Source organism: Rhinoraja longicauda, chromosome 36 (genome assembly GCF_053455715.1).
Source record: "Rhinoraja longicauda isolate Sanriku21f chromosome 36, sRhiLon1.1, whole genome shotgun sequence".
Lineage (NCBI taxonomy): Eukaryota > Metazoa > Chordata > Chondrichthyes > Rajiformes > Arhynchobatidae > Rhinoraja > Rhinoraja longicauda.
Window position 1 is genome coordinate 17,290,175 of NC_135988.1, and position 19,249 is coordinate 17,309,423.

Below are 19,249 nucleotides of genomic sequence, written 5' to 3' on the forward strand. Positions count from 1 at the left end.
GTCAATTTACAATTTTACCAAGTCAACTAACCTGCATGTCTTTGGAGTGCGGGAGGAAACCGGAGCACCCGGAGAAAACCCACGCAGGCCAGAGGGAGAATGTAGAAAACTCCGTACAGACAGCACCCGTAGCCAGGATCGAACTCGCGTCTCTGGCGCTTTGAGGCAGCAACTCTACCGCTGTGCCACCCACATCTTTGCAATTGATTCCATGCCCTGCAAGGCTTTGTGTAAGAAAATAACTGCAGATGCTGGTACAAATCGAAGGTATCATCGATACCCTATAAGGCTTTGATTGATTGAAAGATACAGCATGGAACCAGGGCCTTCGGCCCACCACGTCCACACTGATCAATTGCGTTAATCTGCATGGATGCAATGGGCCCATTTCTTTGGTGAACCACACTGGCAATCTGAAATGAAAGACTGAAAATGTTGGAAATACCAGGTCAGGATGCATCTGCAGTGATAGAAACTGATGTAACATTGCAGAGCAGTCAGAAATAGGCAAGTGTGAGAAAAGGGAGACTCAGTGGGGCAGCGCCAGAGACCCACGTTCAATCTTGACTACGGGTGTTGTTTGTACGGAGTTTGTACGTTCTTCCCGTGACCTGCATGGGTTTTTCGGTGTCCCGGTTCCGTCCCACGCTCCAAAGACGCACAGGTGTAGGTTAATTGGTTTTGGTAAAAATTGTAAATTGTCCCTAGTGGGTGTAGGATAGTTTAGCGTGCGGGCATCGCTGGACGGTGCAGACGCGTTGGGCCGAAGGGCCTGTTTCCACCCTGTATCTCTAAACTAAACTAAATTAAGTGCTGGAGTAACTCGGCGAGTAAGGCAGCATCTCTGGAGAACGTGGACACGTGACATTTGAGGTCAGGATCCTTCTTCACGAAAGGGAGGGATGGAGAAAACAAAGGGGGATGTGTGTGATGGAGTGGATACCCAGAGAGACTGGTGCAAGCAGAACGATGGTGACCATGACTTGTGAACTTGAAATGACCTGCGTGGAGCAGATGAATGAGGAAAGTGGAGAGAGAGAGGAAAAAAATGAATGCGGAGCAAAAGACAAAGCACTGGAAGAACTCGGCAGGTCAGGCAGCATCTGTGGAGGCAGAGGGATAGGCGATGCAGGGTCTTGACCCGAAACGTCAACAGGTTTGGAGGGATATGGCCCAAATGCGGGCTGGTGGGACTAGTGTAGCTGGGGCAAGTTGCCTCCACAGATGCTGCCTCTCGCTGAGTCCCTCCAGCAGTTTGATGTTTGCTCTTCATTACATCACGTGCAGTATCTGCCTCTACAACAGGCTCTGTAGTCTACTCTACACTGGAGAGAAACAAGGGGTCACAGATTCTAACAAATGCCTTCATTCAGTCTAACCCTGAGCTTCCATTTGTCCAGCTTGCAGCTTTAGTCCCCGCGTCCCATGGAAAATAGAAGTATTTGACCCTCAGAGACTTTTCAATCTCACAAATGTATTGCCCCGCTTTTTTCCTCCCTAGATCCCTGGATCATCAATTGTGAACAACTCTCACCAACTTCTACTGATGCGCCGTAGAAAACATTGTATCAGGTCGCATCACAGCCAGGTTTGGGAACAGCTCCGTGCCAAGACCGCAAGAAATTGCAGAGAATTGTGGACGCAGCCCAGACCATCACGCAAACCAACCTCCCTTCCATTGACTTCATGCTTCAAGGAGCAGGAGTAACTCAGTGGGGTCAGGCAGCTTCTCTGGGGACTGTTGGGGGGGGTATGAGTGGCAATCAGATACAAAGGTGAGGAGTTTGGAACAAGAACTCCAAAGAAGGGCCCCGACCCAAACCGTCACCTATCCACGTTCTTCAATGATGCTGCCTGATCCGCTGAGTTACTCCAGCACTGTGTGTGTTCGATTGTACACTCATGCATAGTTTATCTGAATCATAGAGTGATACATTGTGGAAACAGGCCCTTCGGCCCAACTTGCCCACACCGGCCAACTTGTCCCAGCTACACTAGTCCCACCTGCCTGCGTTTGGTCCATATCCCTCCAAACCTGTCCTATCCAAGTACCTGTCTAACTTTCTTAAACGTTGGGATAGTCCCGGCCTCAACTACCTCCTCTGGCAGCTCGTTCCGTACACCCACCACTGTGTGAGGCTTCCTCAACATTTCATTCTACCTCATCTCGGGTCTGAAGGTTTGGGGGATAATGCAGCAAACAAATAATTAAATGTCCCCTTTTTTTCCCCCCACAACTATTCGTTCAATGTTCGTTTCCAGGGCTCCTCTCTCCAAAACAAAATCTCAAAAAAGCATACACATCAGAGAACAAAACAAAAAATGTAAACTGTAAACTATAATTTTTTCTTATATAATATGTTTATGCAGAAATTTGTACATGTTTTAAACAAAGCAAAAATAAAACTAGTGGGTGTGAAATGGAGGATGGGGTGACCTTAATGTGAAGGCAATGAGTCAATAGACAATCGGTGCAGGAGTAGGCCATTCGGCCCTTCGCGCCAGCACCGCCATTCGCAGTCCGATGGAGCCTCGCGCACACACACACACTGGCTGGTCTGGTAGACATGGCCGGCTCGGAGATTTTAGCCACCCGCCCTCGTGGTAGACGGTGTGTTGAAGTCTTCATGCAGCCACTGAACCATGACCTAGCCCAGCCACCTCCTGCAGAAGACAGGCAGCAGTTCCTGGCCAGGCCCAGCAGCGCAGGTGAAGAGTCGTAGGAAAGAAAACTGCGGACGCTGGTTTAAATCGAAGGTCGACACAAAATGTTGGAGTAACTCAGCGGGTCAGGCAGCATCCAGTGGAGGCCAATTCTCTGAATGCATTCAAGAGAGAGCTAGATAGAGCTCTTAGGGATAGCGGAGTCAGGGGGTATGGGGAGAAGGCAGGAACGGGGTACTGATTGAGAATGATCAGCCATGATCACATTGAATGGTGGTGCTGGCTCGAAGGGCCGAATGGCCTCCTCCTGTGTCTATTGTCTATCTCTGGAGAGAAGGAATGGGGAGACGTTTCCGGGTCTGAAGAAGGGTCTCGACCCGAAACGTCACCCATTCCTTCTCTCCCGAGATGCTGCCTGACCCGCTGAGTTACTCCAGCATTTTGTGTCCAGCGCAGGTGAGTGTGAAGCCAATGTATTCTGCACAGGCAAGGGGTTGGGCAAAGCCGGATCCCCCCCCCCCCAGCACAGGGACTGTGTGTCCCCCCCCCTCACCTGGAAGGCAGAAGTCAGGACCCTACTAACTGGGCAAGCCAGTGGTGTTGTTTTCAGTGTGTGGGTGGTAGGTGAGGGAAGGAGTCTCAGCTTCATTGAGGTTGTGATTGCCCATTGTAAGGATACCACACTTAGGCTGTGGTGGCAGGGATTGGCCCACCCTACTCCACTCTGCGGAACCAGCCATCTTAATGGGAAGCCCAAGTGATCCTCATCTCCAGAGGTCACCTCCACAAGACCCTGGTGAAGATGCCCCTTGCTGCAGCCCAGGTTATCATCCACCAAGCCTTGCCCTTCCCTCCACCTAGGGTTGCCAACTTCCTCGCTCCCAAATAAGGGACAAAGGGTTGACCTCACCCAGCCAGCGGCCACGTGCTCCCGCTCCACCGGGATGTTCCTACTTTAGCCCAAAATACGGGATGTCCCGGCTAACACGGGACAGTTGGCCACCCTACCTCCGTCTTCGCCACCCACTGCAAATCCTCCTCGTCTTCCTCCAGCCACAATGTTATAAAAAAAGTTATTTACAGGTATCAATATAAAAAAAATGGGGTCAAATATTGACCAGCTTCAAAGAACATCTTTTAAAAATTCTCCGGGAGGTCAGGTCTCAAGGGGGGGGTGGGGGGGGAGAGAGGGGGGGGTCAGGGGTCAGCAGTCACTGGGGACTTGGTCACCAGGGACAAGGGTTGTGTCTGTGAGGCGTAGTGATGGTGGGTGGCAGCCTCCACCGAGGAGGGGGGGGTGAGGAAGAAGGTGGGGGTGGCGGCCTGAGAGAGGTAGCGGGAGCCCGGGCTGGAGCTGGGGGGCCGCGCCTTGGACGGGGGGTCCGGCCTGGCGGTCAGCGAGGAGGGAGGAGGCGACTGGTCGGGGTCCCGGCCGGGCGGGGACTGGGGGGAGTCCAGGACGCTGGCCGAGGCAGAGAGGGGCAGGGAGTAGATCCCGTCCACGTGTGCCGAGCGGCTTCTCACCCGCCGACGGGCAGCGGGCACGCACGCATCTGTGGAAGAAGGGGGCCATCGTTAGAGTTTAGTGCACACAGAGTGGGTCAGCACGCATGCATGCCGTGGGCCGAACGGCCACACACCAACATCCAGAAAGACTGGATAGACTAGGCTTATACTCGCTGGAATTTAGAAGACTGAGGGGGGATCTTATTGAAACATATAAAATTCTTAAGGGTTTGGAGAGGCTAGATATGGGAAGATTGTTCCCGATGTTGGGGAAGTCCAGAACCAGGGGTCACAGCTTAAGGATAAGGGGGAAGTCTTTTAGGACCGAGATGAGAAAACATTTCTTCACACAGAGAGTGGTGAGTCTGTGGAATTCTCTGCCACAGAAGGTAGTTGAGGCCAGTTCATTGGCTATATTTAAGAGGGAGTTAGATGTGGCCCTTGTGGCTAAAGGGATCAGGGGGTATGGAGAGAAGGCAGGTACAGGTTACTGAGCTGGATGATCAGCCATGATCATATTGAATGGCGGTGCAGGCTCGAAGGGCCGAATGGCCTACTCCTGCACCTATTTTCTATGTTTCTATGTTTCTAACATGGAAACATAAAACTAGCTGTAGGATGAGGCCATTTGGCCCTTCGAGCCAGCACCGCCATTCATTGTGATCATGGCTGATCATCCACAATCAGTAACCCGTGCCTGCCTTCTCCCCATATCCCTTGATTCCACTAGCCCCTCGAGCTCTACCTAACTCTCTTTTAAATTCATCCGCAAAATGCTGGTCCTGCTGAGTTACTCCAGCATTTTGTGAATAAATACCTTCGATTTGTACCAGCATCTGCAGTTATTTTCTTATATTTTAAATTCATCCAGTGAATTGGCCTCCACTGCCCTCTGTGGCAGAGAATTCCACGAACTCACAACTGTCTGGGTGGAAACGTTTTTTCTCACTTCAGTTTTAAATGGCCTCCCCTTTATTCTCAGACTCTGTGGCCCCTGGTTCTGGACTCCCCCAACATTGGGAACATTTTTCCTGCATCTAGCTTGTCCAGTCCCTTCATAATTTTGTACGTGTCTATAACATCCCCTCTCATCCTTCTAAACTCCAGTGAATGGGGCAATTAATTACACAGATTCACCACCCCTCAGTGGATATCTTTATGGCAGAGATAAACAAATTCTTAATGAGAACGGGTGTCGACAGTTATGAGAAGGCAGGAAATGGGGTTAACAGGCAGAGATCCGCCATGATTGAATGGCGGGGTAGACTTGATGGGCCGAATGGCCTAATTCTATTCCGATAACTTGTCAATCCTCCAGACTTCATTCCTCTTTTCACTCATGTTCATAAGTGATAGGAGCAGAATTAGGCCATTCGGCCCATCAAGTCTACTCCGCCATTCAATCATGGCTGATCTATCTCTCCCTCCTAACCCCATTCTCCTGCCCGTAACCCCTGACACCCGCACTAATCAAGAATTTGTCATCTCCATTTTAAAAATACCCATGACTTGACCTCCACAGCCGTCTGTGGCAATGAATTCCAATAATTCACCAGCCTTTGACTAAAGTCTGAAGAAGGGTCTCGACCCGAAACGTCACCCATTCCTTCTCTCCCGAGATGCTGCCTGACCTGCTGAGTTACTCCAGCATTTTGTGAATAAAAGCCTTTGACTAAAGAAGGTTTTCCTCATCTCCTGTCTACAGGGACGTCCTTTTTGTCTGTGGCTGTGCCCTCTGGTCCTAGACTCTCCCACTAGTGGAAACATCCTCTCCACATCCACTTTATCCGGGCCCTTCACTATTCAGTAAGTTTCAATGAGGCCCTCCTCATCCTTCTGAGCTCCATCCTTCTAATGACGATAGTTCCACGTGATCCCACTCTCTCATCCACTCCCGACACACGAGGGGCAATTTACAGAGCGGCCAATTAACCTACAAACCCGCACGTCTTTGGGATGTGGGAGGAAACCGGAGCGCCCGGAGGGAACCCATGCGGTCACAAGGAGAACGTGCAAACTCCGTACAAACAGCGCCCGAGGCCGGGATCGAACCGGGATCTCTGGTGCTGTGAGGCAGCGTCTCTGCCCGCCGCGCTGTGAAACAAGGGGCTGAAACCACCCCACCCCTTGAGCAACAAATGCCCAGCCCCCCTATTCCCCCCCCCTCTACATCCATCCCAGCCTTGCCCAGCGGTGACCGGCAGTAACCCCCGACCGACCTGCGATCGATAACCCAGTGACCTCCGGCTGACCTTGCAGTGACCCACAGTAACCCCCGGCTGACCCAGGGGTCGGAGTACTCACCCGCGTTACTCTCCTCGCCCATCTGCTGCTTGCCCCGTTTCCTCTTTTTCCGCTTCCCCTGAAAAATGGAAAGCAAGTCAGTGAGCTCAGCACAGCCCGGCCATTCCCTGACCACCCGCCCCCACACCCCCCCTCAACTGACCAGCCCCTGCCAATCCCTGACCACCTGCCCCTCACCCCCCTCAGCTGACCAGCCCCTGCCAATCCCTGACCACCTGCCCCCACACCCCCCCTCAGCTGACCAGCCCCTGCCAATCCCTGACCACCTGCCCCCCACGCAACTGATCAGCCCCGGCCATTCCCTGACCACCTGCCCCCTTACCGCCCTCAGCTGACCACCCCTGGCCAATCCCTGACCAAATGCCCCCTCACCCCCCACACCCCTCAAATGACCAGCCCTGGCCATTCCCTGACCACCTGTCCACACCCCCCCCCTCAACCGACCACCCCTGGCCAATCCCTGACCAAATGCCCCCTTCACCCACCCGGGGCACAGTCCTCCAGCCCCCACACCCCTTAACTGACCATTCCCCACCACCCCACCCCCGAAAACCAAACTCTGACCAACCCAAGTGGCCACACGATGACCCCCTCCCTGCCCATCGAGAGCCCCCCCCCCTCCAGGCAGCGTCTCTGGAGAGAAGGAATGGGTGACGTTTCTGGTTGAGACCCTTCGTCAGACTCCTTCTTCCCGAGATGCTGCCTGTCCCGCTGAGTTACTCCAGCATTTTGTGTCTATCTTCACTTTAAACCAGCATCTGCAGTTCCTTCCTACAACATTTACCTTGCACTAAACGTTATTCCGTTATCTGTACCCCATCTGTACCCTGCGGACGGCTCGACTGTAATCGTGCATTGTCTTTCCGCTGTCTGGATAGCAGCAACAAAAAAGCTTTTCACTGTACCTCGGTACACGTGACAATAAACTAAACTGAACCTCACGTTTTAAACTTGTGATCCTTATTTTGAAATCCTTCCATTAACTTGCCCTTTCTCTTGTTGTTGTGTTGTTGTCCATAGCCATACAACCCCCCCCCGTCTCCTCACCCACTCCCCCCGTCTCCTCACCCACTCCCCCCGTCTCCTCACCCCCCCATCTCCTCACCCACTCCCCCCGTCTCCTCACCCCCCCATCTCCTCACCACCCCCCCCCCGTCTCCTCACCCCCCCGTCTCCTCACCCCCCCATCTCCTCACCCCCCCCCCCCGTCTCCTCACCCCCCCCCTCCACCCAAGACTTCTCCAACCTCTCCAAGATGTATGAAGATGACAAACTGTCAGACGCAGGGGCCGAGACCCTTTGTCGGCCATTCCTTCTCTCCCGAGATGCTGCTTGACCTGTTGAGTTACTCCAGCATTTTGTGCCTACCTTCCATCTCCCCTTGGGCCTGCGTGCCTGGCGGGGAGACGGGAGCGAGCGCGGCCCGCGGCGCGGACGGTACTTACGTAGTTGTCACGTGCCGACCAGCCAGGGTAGAGCTGGGAGTGCAGCTGCCTCTCCATCCTCGCTAGCTCGTAGTACTTGGACTGCTGCTCCCTTGTCAGGCCGTGCCACTGTGGGCACAGGCAGAGGGGTCACCCGCTGGTCGGCACAGACCACCCCCTCACCCTCACCCCCTCCCTCCCCTGGCTGAACCAGTCACCCACCATGGCCAGCCACTGCCCGAGATCAGACCCTTGAGCCTCTCAGCAAGGAGAACCTAGCACATCCCAGCTGCTCCACACCCTGGCACACAATGAAAGAATGGGTTGACTGGGCTAATATTCACTGGAATTTAGAAGGATGAGAGGGGATCTTAATCTGTGGAAGGACGTCCTTGCTATTGAGGGAGTGCAGCGTAGGTTCACCAGGTTAATCCCCGGGATGGCGGGACTGACATATGATGAAAGAATGGGTCGACTGGGCTTGTATTTACTGGAATTTAGAAGCATGAGAGGAGATCTTATAGAAACATATCGATTTCTTAAAGGATTCAACAGGCTAGATGCAGGAAACATGTTCCCAATGTTGGGGGAGTCCAGTACCAGGGGTCACAGTTTAAGAATAAAGGGTAGGCCATTTAGGACTGAGATGAGGAAAAACCTTTACACCCAGAGAGTTGTGAATCTGTGGAATTCTCTGCCACGGAAGGCAGTGGAAGCCAATTCACTGGATGTTTTCAAGAGAGAGTTGGATTTAGCTCTTAGGGCTAAGGGAATCAAGGGATATCGGGAGAAAGCAGGAACGATACTGATTCTGGATGAATATTGAAGGGCAAAAATGCCTCCTCCTCCTGCGCCTACTTTCGATATAAACCCAAACCCAACTCAACGTCACCCCAACGTTTACTAAAGCATCTACAAGTCACAAGAGATCCAGCTAACAACGAGGAGGTACGGTGGCGCAGCGGTAGAGTTGCTGCCTCACAGCGCCGGAGACCCGGGTTCGATCCCGACTATGGGTGCTGTCTGTACGGAGTTTGTACGTTCTCCACGAGACCGTGTGGGTTTTCCCCAGGTACTTTCGTTTCCGCCCACATCCCCAAAACATACAGGTTTGCAGGTTAATTGGCTTTGGTAAAAATTGTAAACTGTCCCTAGTGTGTAAGATTGTGCTAGTGAATGGGCATCGATGGTTGGTGCTGTATCTCCACACTAAACTAGTGTTCGGGTGATCGCTAGTTGGCACGGACTCGGTGGGCCGAAGGGCCTGTTTCCGCCCTGTATCTCTAAACTGAACTAGTGTTCGGGTGATCGCCGGTCGGCAGGAACCCTTTGGGCCGAAGGGCCTGCTTCCGTGCTGTATCTCCACACTAAACTAGTGTTCGGGTGATCGCTGGTTGGCACGGACTCAGTGGGCCGAAGGGCCTGTTTCCACGCTGTATCTCCACATTAAACTAGTGTTCGGGGTGATCGCCGGTCGGCACGGACTCGGTGGGCTGAAGGGCCTGTTTCCGCACTGTATCTCCACACTAAACTAGTGTTCGGGTGATCGGCAGTCGGCAGGGACTCTTTGGGCCGAAGGGCCTGTTTCCTCACTGCATCTCTAAACTGTGTTCAGGTGATCGCCAGTCGACAGGGACTCTTTGGGCCGAAGGGCCTGTTTCCTCACTGCATCTCTAAACTGAACCGAAGTTCCGGCGGTCCTGCCGTCGCTGCGAGCCCACGTGCCGCCCCGTGCGAGCCTTACCTTGCGCCCCAGGATCTGGTTGATGGCCGCACTCTCTTTGAGCGTGCACTCCGCCACCACCTTGGCTCGCATCTCCTTCATGTACAGCATGAAGGCGTTCAGAGGCTTCTTGATGTGGGGCTTCCTCTTCTCGTCCTCCTCCTTAATGGCTGGCGATCTCCTGAAACAGAGGCAAGCGCGGTAGTCAGGACCGTAGTCACGGCAACAACGCCAGGCCCCTTGGACCCAGTCTCAATGTACCCAAGTGTAAGAAAAAAAACTGCAGATGCTGGATTAAATCGAAGGTAGACACAAAATGCTGGAGTAACTCAGCGGGTCAGGCAGCATCTCGGGAGAGAAGGAATGGGTGACGTTTCGGGTCGAGACCTTTCTTCAGACTTCTTCGAAACGTCACCCATTCCTTCTCCCCCGAGATGCAGCCTGACCCGCTGAGTTACTCCAGCATTTTGTGTCTACCCAATACTACCAACTCTACCCCAGTCCAAAGAATCCCAGTGAAACCAAACCCCTCAGCATTCAGCTTAGCTTAACACATTTTATCACGCATTCCCTTAGCATAGTCCAAATAGTTTCAACCATTCCCAATCGCTCCCATTGCTATCATTCCCAAAGAAACCAAACCTGTTGTCATTCTGTCCCAAAGAGCTGGTGGGCTACAGGGAAGAGAGGAGGGAAAAGGGATGTTCGTTCGTTGGCCTTCTTCATCTCTTCCAGCTTTCTCCCCACCGCCCCCGTGACCACAATCATTCTGAAGAAGGGTCCCGACCCAAAAAGTGTCGCCTATCCGTGTTCTCCAGAGATGCTGCCTGTCCCGCTGAGTTACTGCAACACATGTTTTTTTTCTATTGTACACTCTTGTACAGTGACCTTTGACTGGATCGGCCGAGAAGGTTGTTGGCTGCAATCATTCCGCCCCCCCCCCACGGCTGATCATCCACAATCAGTAACCCGTGCCTGCCTTCTCCCCATATCCCTTGATTCCACTAGTCCCTCGAGCTCTATCTAACTCTCTTTTAAATCCATCCAGTGAATTGGCCTCCACTGCCCTCTGTGGCAGAGTATTCCACAAATTCACAACTCCCTGGGTGAAAAAGTTCCTTCTCACCTCAGTTTTAAATGGCCCCCCCTTTATTCTTAGACTGTGTGGCCCCTGTTTCTGGACTCCCCCAACATCGGGAACATTTTTCCTACATCTAGCTTGTCCAGTCCTTTTATGATTTTACACGTCTCAATAAGATCCCCTCTCATCCTTGTAAACTCCAGTGAATACAAGCCCAGTCTTTCCAACCTTCCCGCAATAGAAACATAGAAAGACGGTGCAGCGCCTGTCCCACGCCCCTTGCTGTTCACCGAGCCAGCGACGGTACAACACAACTTACGTGACGTAGCTCGGGCTGGGCTGGCTGTGTGACGGCTCCTGTTTGATTCCTGTGGTCATGATGGCTGGATGAGGGATTCCATGCGGTGGTGAGACCATCTGTGGAGAGAACCTGCCGGAGAGACAAGGGTCAGGGATGAACAGGAGACACGGGTCAGGGATGAACAGGGACCAAGGGTCAGGGATGAACAGGAGACAAGGGTCAGGGATGAACAGGAGACAAGGGTCAGGGATGAACAGGGACCAAGGGTCAGGGATGAACAGGAGACAAGGGTCAGGGATGAACAGGAGACAAGGGTCAGGGATGAACAGGGACCAAGGGTCAGGGATGAACAGGGACCAAGGGTCAGGGATGAACAGGGACCAAGGGTCAGGGATGAACAGGGACCAAGGGTCAGGGATGAACAGGAGACAAGGGTCAGGGATGAACAGGGACCAAGGGTCAGGGATGAACAGGGACCAAGGGTCAGGGATGAACAGGGACCAAGGGTCAGGGATGAACAGGGACCAAGGGTCAGGGATGAACAGGGACCAAGGGTCAGGGATGAACAGGGACCAAGGGTCAGGGATGAACAGGAGACAAGGGTCAGGGATGAACAGGGACCAAGGGTCAGGGATGAACAGGAGACAAGGGTCAGGGATGAACAGGAGACAAGGGTCAGGGTTGAACAGGAGACAAAGGTCAGGGATGAACAGGAGACAAGGGTCAGGGATGAACAGGGACCAAGGGTCAGGGATGAACAGGAGACAAGGGTCAGGGATGAACAGGAGACAAGGGTCAGGGATGAACAGGGACCAAGGGTCAGGGATGAACAGGGACCAAGGGTCAGGGATGAACAGGGATGAACAGGGACCAAGGGTCAGGGATGAACAGGGACCAAGGGTCAGGGATGAACAGGGACCAAGGGTCAGGGATGAACAGGGACCAAGGGTCAGGGATGAACAGGGACCAAGGGTCAGGGATGAACAGGGACCAAGGGTCAGGGATGAACAGGGACCAAGGGTCAGGGATGAACAGGGACCAAGGGTCAGGGATGAACAGGGACCAAGGGTCAGGGATGAACAGGGACCAAGGGTCAGGGATGAACAGGGACCAAGGGTCAGGGATGAACAGGGACCAAGGGTCAGGGATGAACAGGGACCAAGTGCCGCCCCTCAGGCTGTGACCGTCAACAGCAGCCCCTCCTCTAGAAATACAAAGGGGTCTCGACCCAAAACGTCACCTGTTCCTTCTCTCCAGAGAAGCTGCCTGACCCACTGAGTTACTCCAGCTCTTTGTGTCTATCTACTTACTACTTGCCAGACTTTCTCCTTCCCCCACCGCTCCCCCATCCGCCTTCTTACCCTCTTCCCAACGCAGGTTCCTGACCCAAAACGTCACGTATCCATGTTCATCAGAGATGCTGCCTGGCGCGCTGAGTTACTATTTGACATTCATACCGTTGGGATGTGAGCAATGCAGAATACGAGGTGCAAAGGCAGACACAAAGTGCTGATGTAACTCAGCGAGTCAGGCAGCATCTCTGGAGAGAAGGAATGGGTGACGCTTCGGGTCGAGACCCTTCTTCAGACTGGAGACATCTTCAGACCCAAAACGTCACCCATTCCTTCTCTCCAGAGATGCTGCCTGACCCGCTGAGTTACTCCAGCACTTTGTGTCTATCATCGGTGTAAACCAGCATCTGCAGTTCCTTCCTACACAGAGTATGTGGAGCTGTAGGTCTCACTGCCCCTTCCTGGGGTAGTCACCCCTTCCCCCCTCCCCTCCCTTCACCCCCCTCCCTCCCAACATCCCCCTCCCTTCCCACACCCCCTTCCCCATACCCACCCTCCCCACACCCCCCCTCCCCTGCCCCCCTCCACTCCCCACACCCCCTGCCCCCCTCCCGTCCCCGAGCCGGTGCAGACGTGCTCTGGGCCAATGGTCCGGACCGCAGAGCTGGGAGAGTCACCCACCTTGCGACAGAGGGGCTGGATGCCAGGGCGGAATGGTAGGCCGGTCGGAAGCCCGGTGCCAGCATGGAGTAGAGAGAGGGACTGGGCCTGAGGGGGACAGAACAGGTGCAGACAGCCCGGGTTACAGCCAGAACAAACAAACAAACACACACACGAGAGAACCATCTGCAAAACCCACCCATCAGCATCCCTCCCTACCCCCCCTTAAAACCTGCCCTTCATCCCCACCACTAAAGACCCCCCCCCTCAGAAGCCCCCCTCCATCCCACTCAAGGGCAGAACCACTTTGTCACACTTCCTGTCTCCCTCATCGAATGGTCAACCGGGCACTCTGGGTCAACCAGACACAATGGTCAATTGGCCATCACCTTCCCTCAGCTGCCGACTATCCCCTACATTGGGGTCAACACCAGAACCTCGAAAATGGAGGGTGGTCCCTCTACACTGTTCCATCACACACTCCAGCGGTCAGATACAGTGGGGTGGAGACCGCACCTGGAGTACTGTGTGCAGTTTTGGTCTCCAAATTTGAGGAAGGATATTCTTGCTATTGAGGGCGTGCAGCGTAGGTTTACTAGGTTAATTCCCGGAATGGCGGGACTGTCGTATGTTGAAAGACTGGAGCGGCGAGGCTTGTATACACTGGAATTTAGAAGGATGAGAGGGAATCTTATCGAAACATATAAGATTATTAAGGGGTTGGACACGTTAGAGGCAGGAAACATGTTCCCAATGTTGGGGGAGTCCAGAACCAGGGGCCACAGTTTAAGAATAAGGGGTAGGCCATTTAGAACTGAGATGAGGAAAAACGTTTTCAGTCAGAAAATCTGTGGAATTCTCTGCCTCAGAAGGCAGTGGAGGCCAATTCTCTGAATGCATTCAAGAGAGAGCTAGATAGAGCTCTTAAGGATAGCGGAGTCAGGGCGTATGGGGAGAAGGCAGGAACGGGGTACTGATTGAGAATGGTGGTGCTGGCTCGAAGGGCCGAATGGCCTACTCCTGCACCTATTGTCTATTGGAGTATGTATTGTAGATAAAGTTGACAATATTTTAACCGGATAACAGTTTGATTGTAAACTGCCAATGCAACTACTCTGCATTTGTGGATAATTGAACAAAAGCAGTTTGGATTATATTTTTTAAAAGGGTTCAGACACAGAGTGAAGCTCCCTCTGGAAACAACAATTTTATTGTTTTATTGTTTAATTGTTTATTTCTGCCAGACAACTTACTGCCTCTGGTAGGTAGACACCAAATGCCAGAGTAATTCAGCGGGTCATGCAGCATCTCTGGAGAGAAGGAATGGGTGACGTTTCGGGTCGAGACCCTTCTTCAGACTTCTTCGAAGAAGGGTCTCGATCCGAAACGTCACCCATTCCTTCCTTCCTTCCAGAGATGCTGCCTGACCCGCTGAGTTACTCCGGCATTTTGTGTCTACCTTCAATTTATACCAGCATCTGCAGTTATTTTCTTACTACCTCTGGAGTTCATCAAAGGTACTTGAACAGGTGTATGGACAGGAAGGATCTAGGGGGCCATGGGTCAAATGGGACTAGCCCAGTATGCCAACATGGTTGGCATTGACAAAGTGGGCCGAAGGGCCCGTTTTACGTACAGCTCGGTCACTCCGCTCCCCTCCTGTAACGGGAGGCGGCCGATGACATCAGGCAATAAATACTCCGCATGCGGCCCACCCAGAGCGGTTGGGAAAGGGAGACAACTTACGGAGGAACCACCCAGCCGAGAGGGTGGGCGATCTGTCCCACACCGCCCCCAGTCAGGGGGTAGAAGGCTGCCAGGTCGGACGGGTGCCGGAGTCGAGGGAGCCCTGCCGTGAGAGAGAGCGACACACAGAGACCGTGAGGGTGTGAGTGAGTGAGTGAGTGAGTGAGTGAGTGAGTGAGTGAGTGAGTGAGTGAGTGAGTGAGTGAGTGAGTGAGTGAGTGAGTGAGTGAGTGAGTGAGTGAGTGAGTGAGTGAGTGAGTGCGCTCAAACACAGCTTACGACGGGAGGGAACTCCTGCACTTATTTTCTATTAGGGTGCGTATGTGTGTGTGAGAGTGTGTGTGAGAGTGCGCGTGAGAGTGCGCGTGAGAGTGTGTGTGTGTGAGAGTGTGTGTGTGTGTGTGTGTGAGTGTGTGTGAGAGTGTGTGTGAGAGTGTGTGTGAGAGTGTGTGTGAGAGTGTGTGTGAGAGTGTGTGTGAGAGTGAGTGTGTGTGCGAGTGTGTGTGCATGTGCGAGTGTGTGCGTCCGTGTGTGTGCATCCGTGAGTGTGCGAGTGTGTGTGCGTGCGAGTGTGTGTATGCACTAATGCAGCCCGACTGCGTTAGACAGACAGAGTGAGTGCGAGTGTGCAAATGTGCGCACCAACACAGCGTCGGGCATGAGAGAGACATACACACAGAGAGTGTAAGTGTGAGAGTATGTGTGTGAGCACCAATGCAGAGCCTGGCGCGAGAGAGTGAGTGTGTGTGCGAGTGAGTGTGTGCGAGTGAGTGTGAGTGTGTGAGTGTGAGTGTATGTGAGCGAGCACCAACACACCAGCCTGGTGCGAGGGGGGAGAGCGGGGACTCACCAGTCTTGGGGTCGAGCTCTGGGGAGAGGCTCCCGGGGGTGAAATGCTCGTTGCTGTAGGTGATGAGGGGGGTGAGGGGGTGCATGTGGTGGGGGTGCTGTACCAGGGGTAAACCAGCGGCCTGCGGGAGAGAGAGAGAGAGCGTCAGACTGTCCTCCACATCACCAGACATCCTGACCCCACCCACCCCTCCACCCATCACCCGTTCCCCACTCTGTTTGTGTTTGTGCGCGCCCCCCACAGCAGCTGTTCCAGTTGTCGCCCCTCCTGGTGCAGGTGTTCCAGATGTTGTCCCACCTGGTGCAGCTGTTCCAGATGTTGTCCCAACTGGTGCAGCTTTTCCAGATGTTGTCCCGCCTGGTGCAGCTGTTTCTCACGTTACCCCCACAGTGCAGCTGTTCCAGATGTTGCCCCGCCTGATGCAGCTGTTCCAGATGTCATCCCACCTGGTGCAGCTGTTCCAGGTGTTGTCCCACCTGGTGCAGCTGTTCCAGATGTTGTCCCACCTGGTGCAGCTGTTCCAGATGTTGCCCCACCTGTTGCAGCTGTTTCTCACGTTACCCACACAGTGCAGCTGTTCCAGATGTCGCCCTGCTGGTGCAGCTGTTCCAGATGTTGTCCCACCTGGTGCAACTGTTCCAGATGTTGTCCCCCGGATCTCCGGTGTACAGCAGGCCGTGGTGAACCCTCCCCCGGCATTCGTTGGCCTCTGCCTTCCAGGGTCCCCCTCCCCTTCACCACCATCACTACATCTGCGCCATTTAAAATACTTTTGGATGAACAAACGAATATGCAGGGGATAGATGGATGTGAATCACACACAGGCACATTAGAGAGGGTCTTGGCATCATGTTTGGCACAGATTGTGTGCTTAGTTTAGTTTAGAGATACAGCGCGGAAGCAGGCCTTTCGGCCCACCGGGTCCGCGCCGACCAGCGATCCCCGCACATCAACACTATCCTACACCCACTAGACAATGTTTACATTTACCAAGCCAATTAACCTACAAACCTGTACGTCTTTGGAGTGTGGAGGAAACCGAAGATCTCGGAGAAAACCCACGCAGGTCACGGGGAGAACGTGCAAACTCCGTATACACAGCACCCTTAGTCGGGATCGAACCCGGGTCTCCGGCGCTGCAAGCGCTGTAACTACCACTGCGCCACCGTGCCGCCCAACTGTGCTGCATGTACTACACGCCCGAAGAAGGGCCTCGACCCGAAACGTCAGCCATCCCTTCTCTCCAGAGATGCTGCCTGACCCGCTGAGTTGCTCCAGCTTTTTGTGTCTGTCTTCTGTTTAAACCAACATCTGCAGTTCCTTCCCACACACTCCATGACCTCATGCCTCCCACCCACTGACCCAACACCCGGCCCCTTCCCACCCCATCCTGTCTTCGGTCAGAAGGCAAAGACCAACCGTGGCTCCAACAAACTTTGTTCTTACTCACGATATGCACAGGAGACGTTGAATCTTTGAGAGCGCTGGCCGCCTGCAAGTCCAACAGGGGCCATTTCATGTGCAGGTACTGCCCGAAGTTAAAAGCAGACACAGAATTAGACAACAGACAGTGAGATTCCACAGGACCATTCCCTGAACCTCATCACACCGCGACCCCACACCAATCCCACCCACTCTGCTCTCCCAAAAACATAGACCCACACCCAACCATCCAGGGCCCCACATTCCCCCCCCCCCCCCCCCCACCACACTGCAACACCAGTCTACCCAGAGAGTTGTGAATCTGTTTAAGAATAAGGGGTAGGCCATTTAGAACTGAGATGCGGCAAAACGTTTTCACCCAGAGAGTTGTGAATCTGTGGAATTCTCTGCCACAGAAGGCAGTGGAGGCCGATTCACTGGATGCATTCAAGAGAGAGTTCGATTTAGCGCTTAGGGATAACGGAATCGAGGGATACGGGGAGAAAGCAGAAACAGGGTACTGATTCTGGATAATTAGCCGTGATCATACTGAATGGCGGTGCTGGCTCGAAGGCTGAATGGCCTCCTCCTGCGCCTATTGTCTATGTATCTATGTCCCACGGTCGGAGTCTCAACATGCGACATTTTCAGCAGCAGTGACGCAGCAGGTGGAGCTGCTGCCTCACAGCGCCGAAGACCCAGGTTCGATCCTGGCCGTGGGCCACTGTCTGTGGAGATTACACATTCTCCCTGTGACCGCGTGGCGCTCCGGTTTCCTCCCACATCCCAAAGGATTTGCGGGTTTGTAGGCTAATCGGCCCCTCTGTAAATTGCCCCCCAATGTGTCGGGAGTGGATGGGGATAACAGAACCAATGTGAACGGGTGATCGATGGTCGGCAGGGACTCAGTGGGCCGAAGGGCCTGCTTCCCTGCTGTATCTTTCAATCAATCAAACACACACTTTTCCAAGAACAGACGAAATGTGTAGGAAGGAACTGCAGACGCTGGTTTACACCGAAGATAAGACACAAAATGCCGGAGTAACTCAGCGGGACATGCAGCATCTGCGGATATTCCTTCTCTCCAGAGATGCTGTCTGTCTGTCCCACTGAGATACTCCAGCACTTTATGTTTCGCTCCAGATTCCAGCACCTGCAGTTCCTTGCATCTCAGTAAGAGCAATAAAGGGACGGACAACGAATGCCGGGTAATAAATCTCGCACGTAGATATCTGTGTAAAAACACGCTGCCTTTTGCCCATCCACCTTTACGCTTGGCACAGTTATCGGACATACTCCTCACGCTGCCTCGGCAAGGCCCGCAGCGTAATCAAGGACGAGTCGCACCCCAGCCACTCCCTCTTCTCCCCTCTCCCATCGGGCAGCATGGGCAAGTTGGGCCAAGTGAGACCGCACCTGGAGTACTGTGTGCAGTTTTGTTCTCCAAATTTGAGGAAGGACATTCTTGCTATTGAGGGCGTGCAGCGTAGGTTTACTAGGTTAATTCCCGGAATGGCGGGACTGTCATATGTTGAAAGACTGGAGCAACTAGACTTGTACACACTGGAATTTAGAAGGATGTGAGGGGATCGTATCGAAACATATAGGATTATTAAGGGGTTGGACTCGTTAGAGGCAGGAAACATGTTCCCAATGTTGGGGGAGTTCAGAACAAGGGGCCACAGTTTAAGAATAAGGGGTAGGCCATTTAGAACGGAGATGAGGAAAAACTTTTTCAGTCAGAGAGTTGTGAATCTGTGGAATTCTCGGCCTCAGAAGGCAGTGGAGGCCAATTCTCTGAATGCTTTCAAGAGAGAGCTAGATAGAGCTTTTAAGGATAGCGGAGTCAGGGGTTATGGGAGAAGGCAGGAACGGGGTACTGATTGAGAATGCTCAGCCATGATCACATCGAATGGCGGTGCTGGCTCGAAGGGCCGAATGACCTACTCCTGCACCTATTGTCTATTGTTTCTGTGCTGTATGACTATGACTTATGTACAATATATATTTGTGTGTGTGTGTGTGTCTTTGTAACTGCGTTGGCTACTGCAAGCATGGTGTTCATTGTCTCGGGGTCACAGTTTAAGGATAAGGGGGAAGTCTTTTAGGACCGAGATGAGAAAACATTTCTTCACACAGAGAGTGCTGAGTCTGTGGAATTCTCTGCCACAGAAGGTAGTTGAGGCCAGTTCATTGGCTATATTTAAGAGGGAGTTAGATGTGGCCCTTGTGGCTAAAGGGATCAGGGGGTATGGAGAGAAGGCAGGTACAGGTTT

At 53.2% G+C, this 19,249-nt stretch overlaps 1 protein-coding gene across 2 annotated transcripts; it reads right to left on the reverse strand.

The window, feature by feature from the left end:
* Window positions 1-1,664: 1,664 nt before the first annotated feature.
* On the reverse strand, window positions 1,665-18,324 carry LOC144610182 (transcription factor 7-like 1-A). 2 transcript variants are annotated; one of them, XM_078428740.1, is made up of 11 exons: window positions 18,270-18,324; window positions 17,002-17,079; window positions 15,552-15,672; window positions 14,702-14,804; window positions 12,977-13,063; window positions 11,022-11,132; window positions 9,643-9,802; window positions 7,920-8,027; window positions 7,259-7,344; window positions 6,475-6,532; window positions 4,039-4,217 (listed from the first exon to the last, which is right to left on the reverse strand). In XM_078428740.1, exons 2-11 carry the CDS (start codon window positions 17,068-17,070, stop codon window positions 4,185-4,187), a joined length of 936 nt encoding a protein of 311 aa, XP_078284866.1. In that variant the 5' UTR covers window positions 17,071-17,079; window positions 18,270-18,324; the 3' UTR covers window positions 4,039-4,184. The 2 variants fall into 2 exon arrangements, with proteins under 2 accessions (XP_078284865.1, XP_078284866.1); XM_078428739.1 differs by lacking the exon at window positions 7,259-7,344 and having other exon boundaries at window positions 1,665-4,217; window positions 18,270-18,322.
* Between the last annotated feature and the right edge of the window lie 925 nt (window positions 18,325-19,249).

What these genes read in the sequence shown, in the direction of transcription:
- LOC144610182 (XM_078428739.1), bottom strand. Translation starts at nt 17,070, where the DNA reads ATGAAATGGCCCCTGTTGGACTTGCAGGCGGCCAGCGCTCTCAAAGAT. An exon ending in AGAGCTCGACCCCAAGACTG is followed by an intron (nt 14,805 to 15,551) that starts GTGAGTCCCCGC and finishes CTCTCACGGCAG; the next exon opens with GGCTCCCTCGACTCCGGCAC. An exon ending in GGTCGGCACGTGACAACTAC is followed by an intron (nt 6,533 to 7,919) that starts GTAAGTACCGTC and finishes TCCATTTTTCAG; the next exon opens with GGGAAGCGGAAAAAGAGGAA.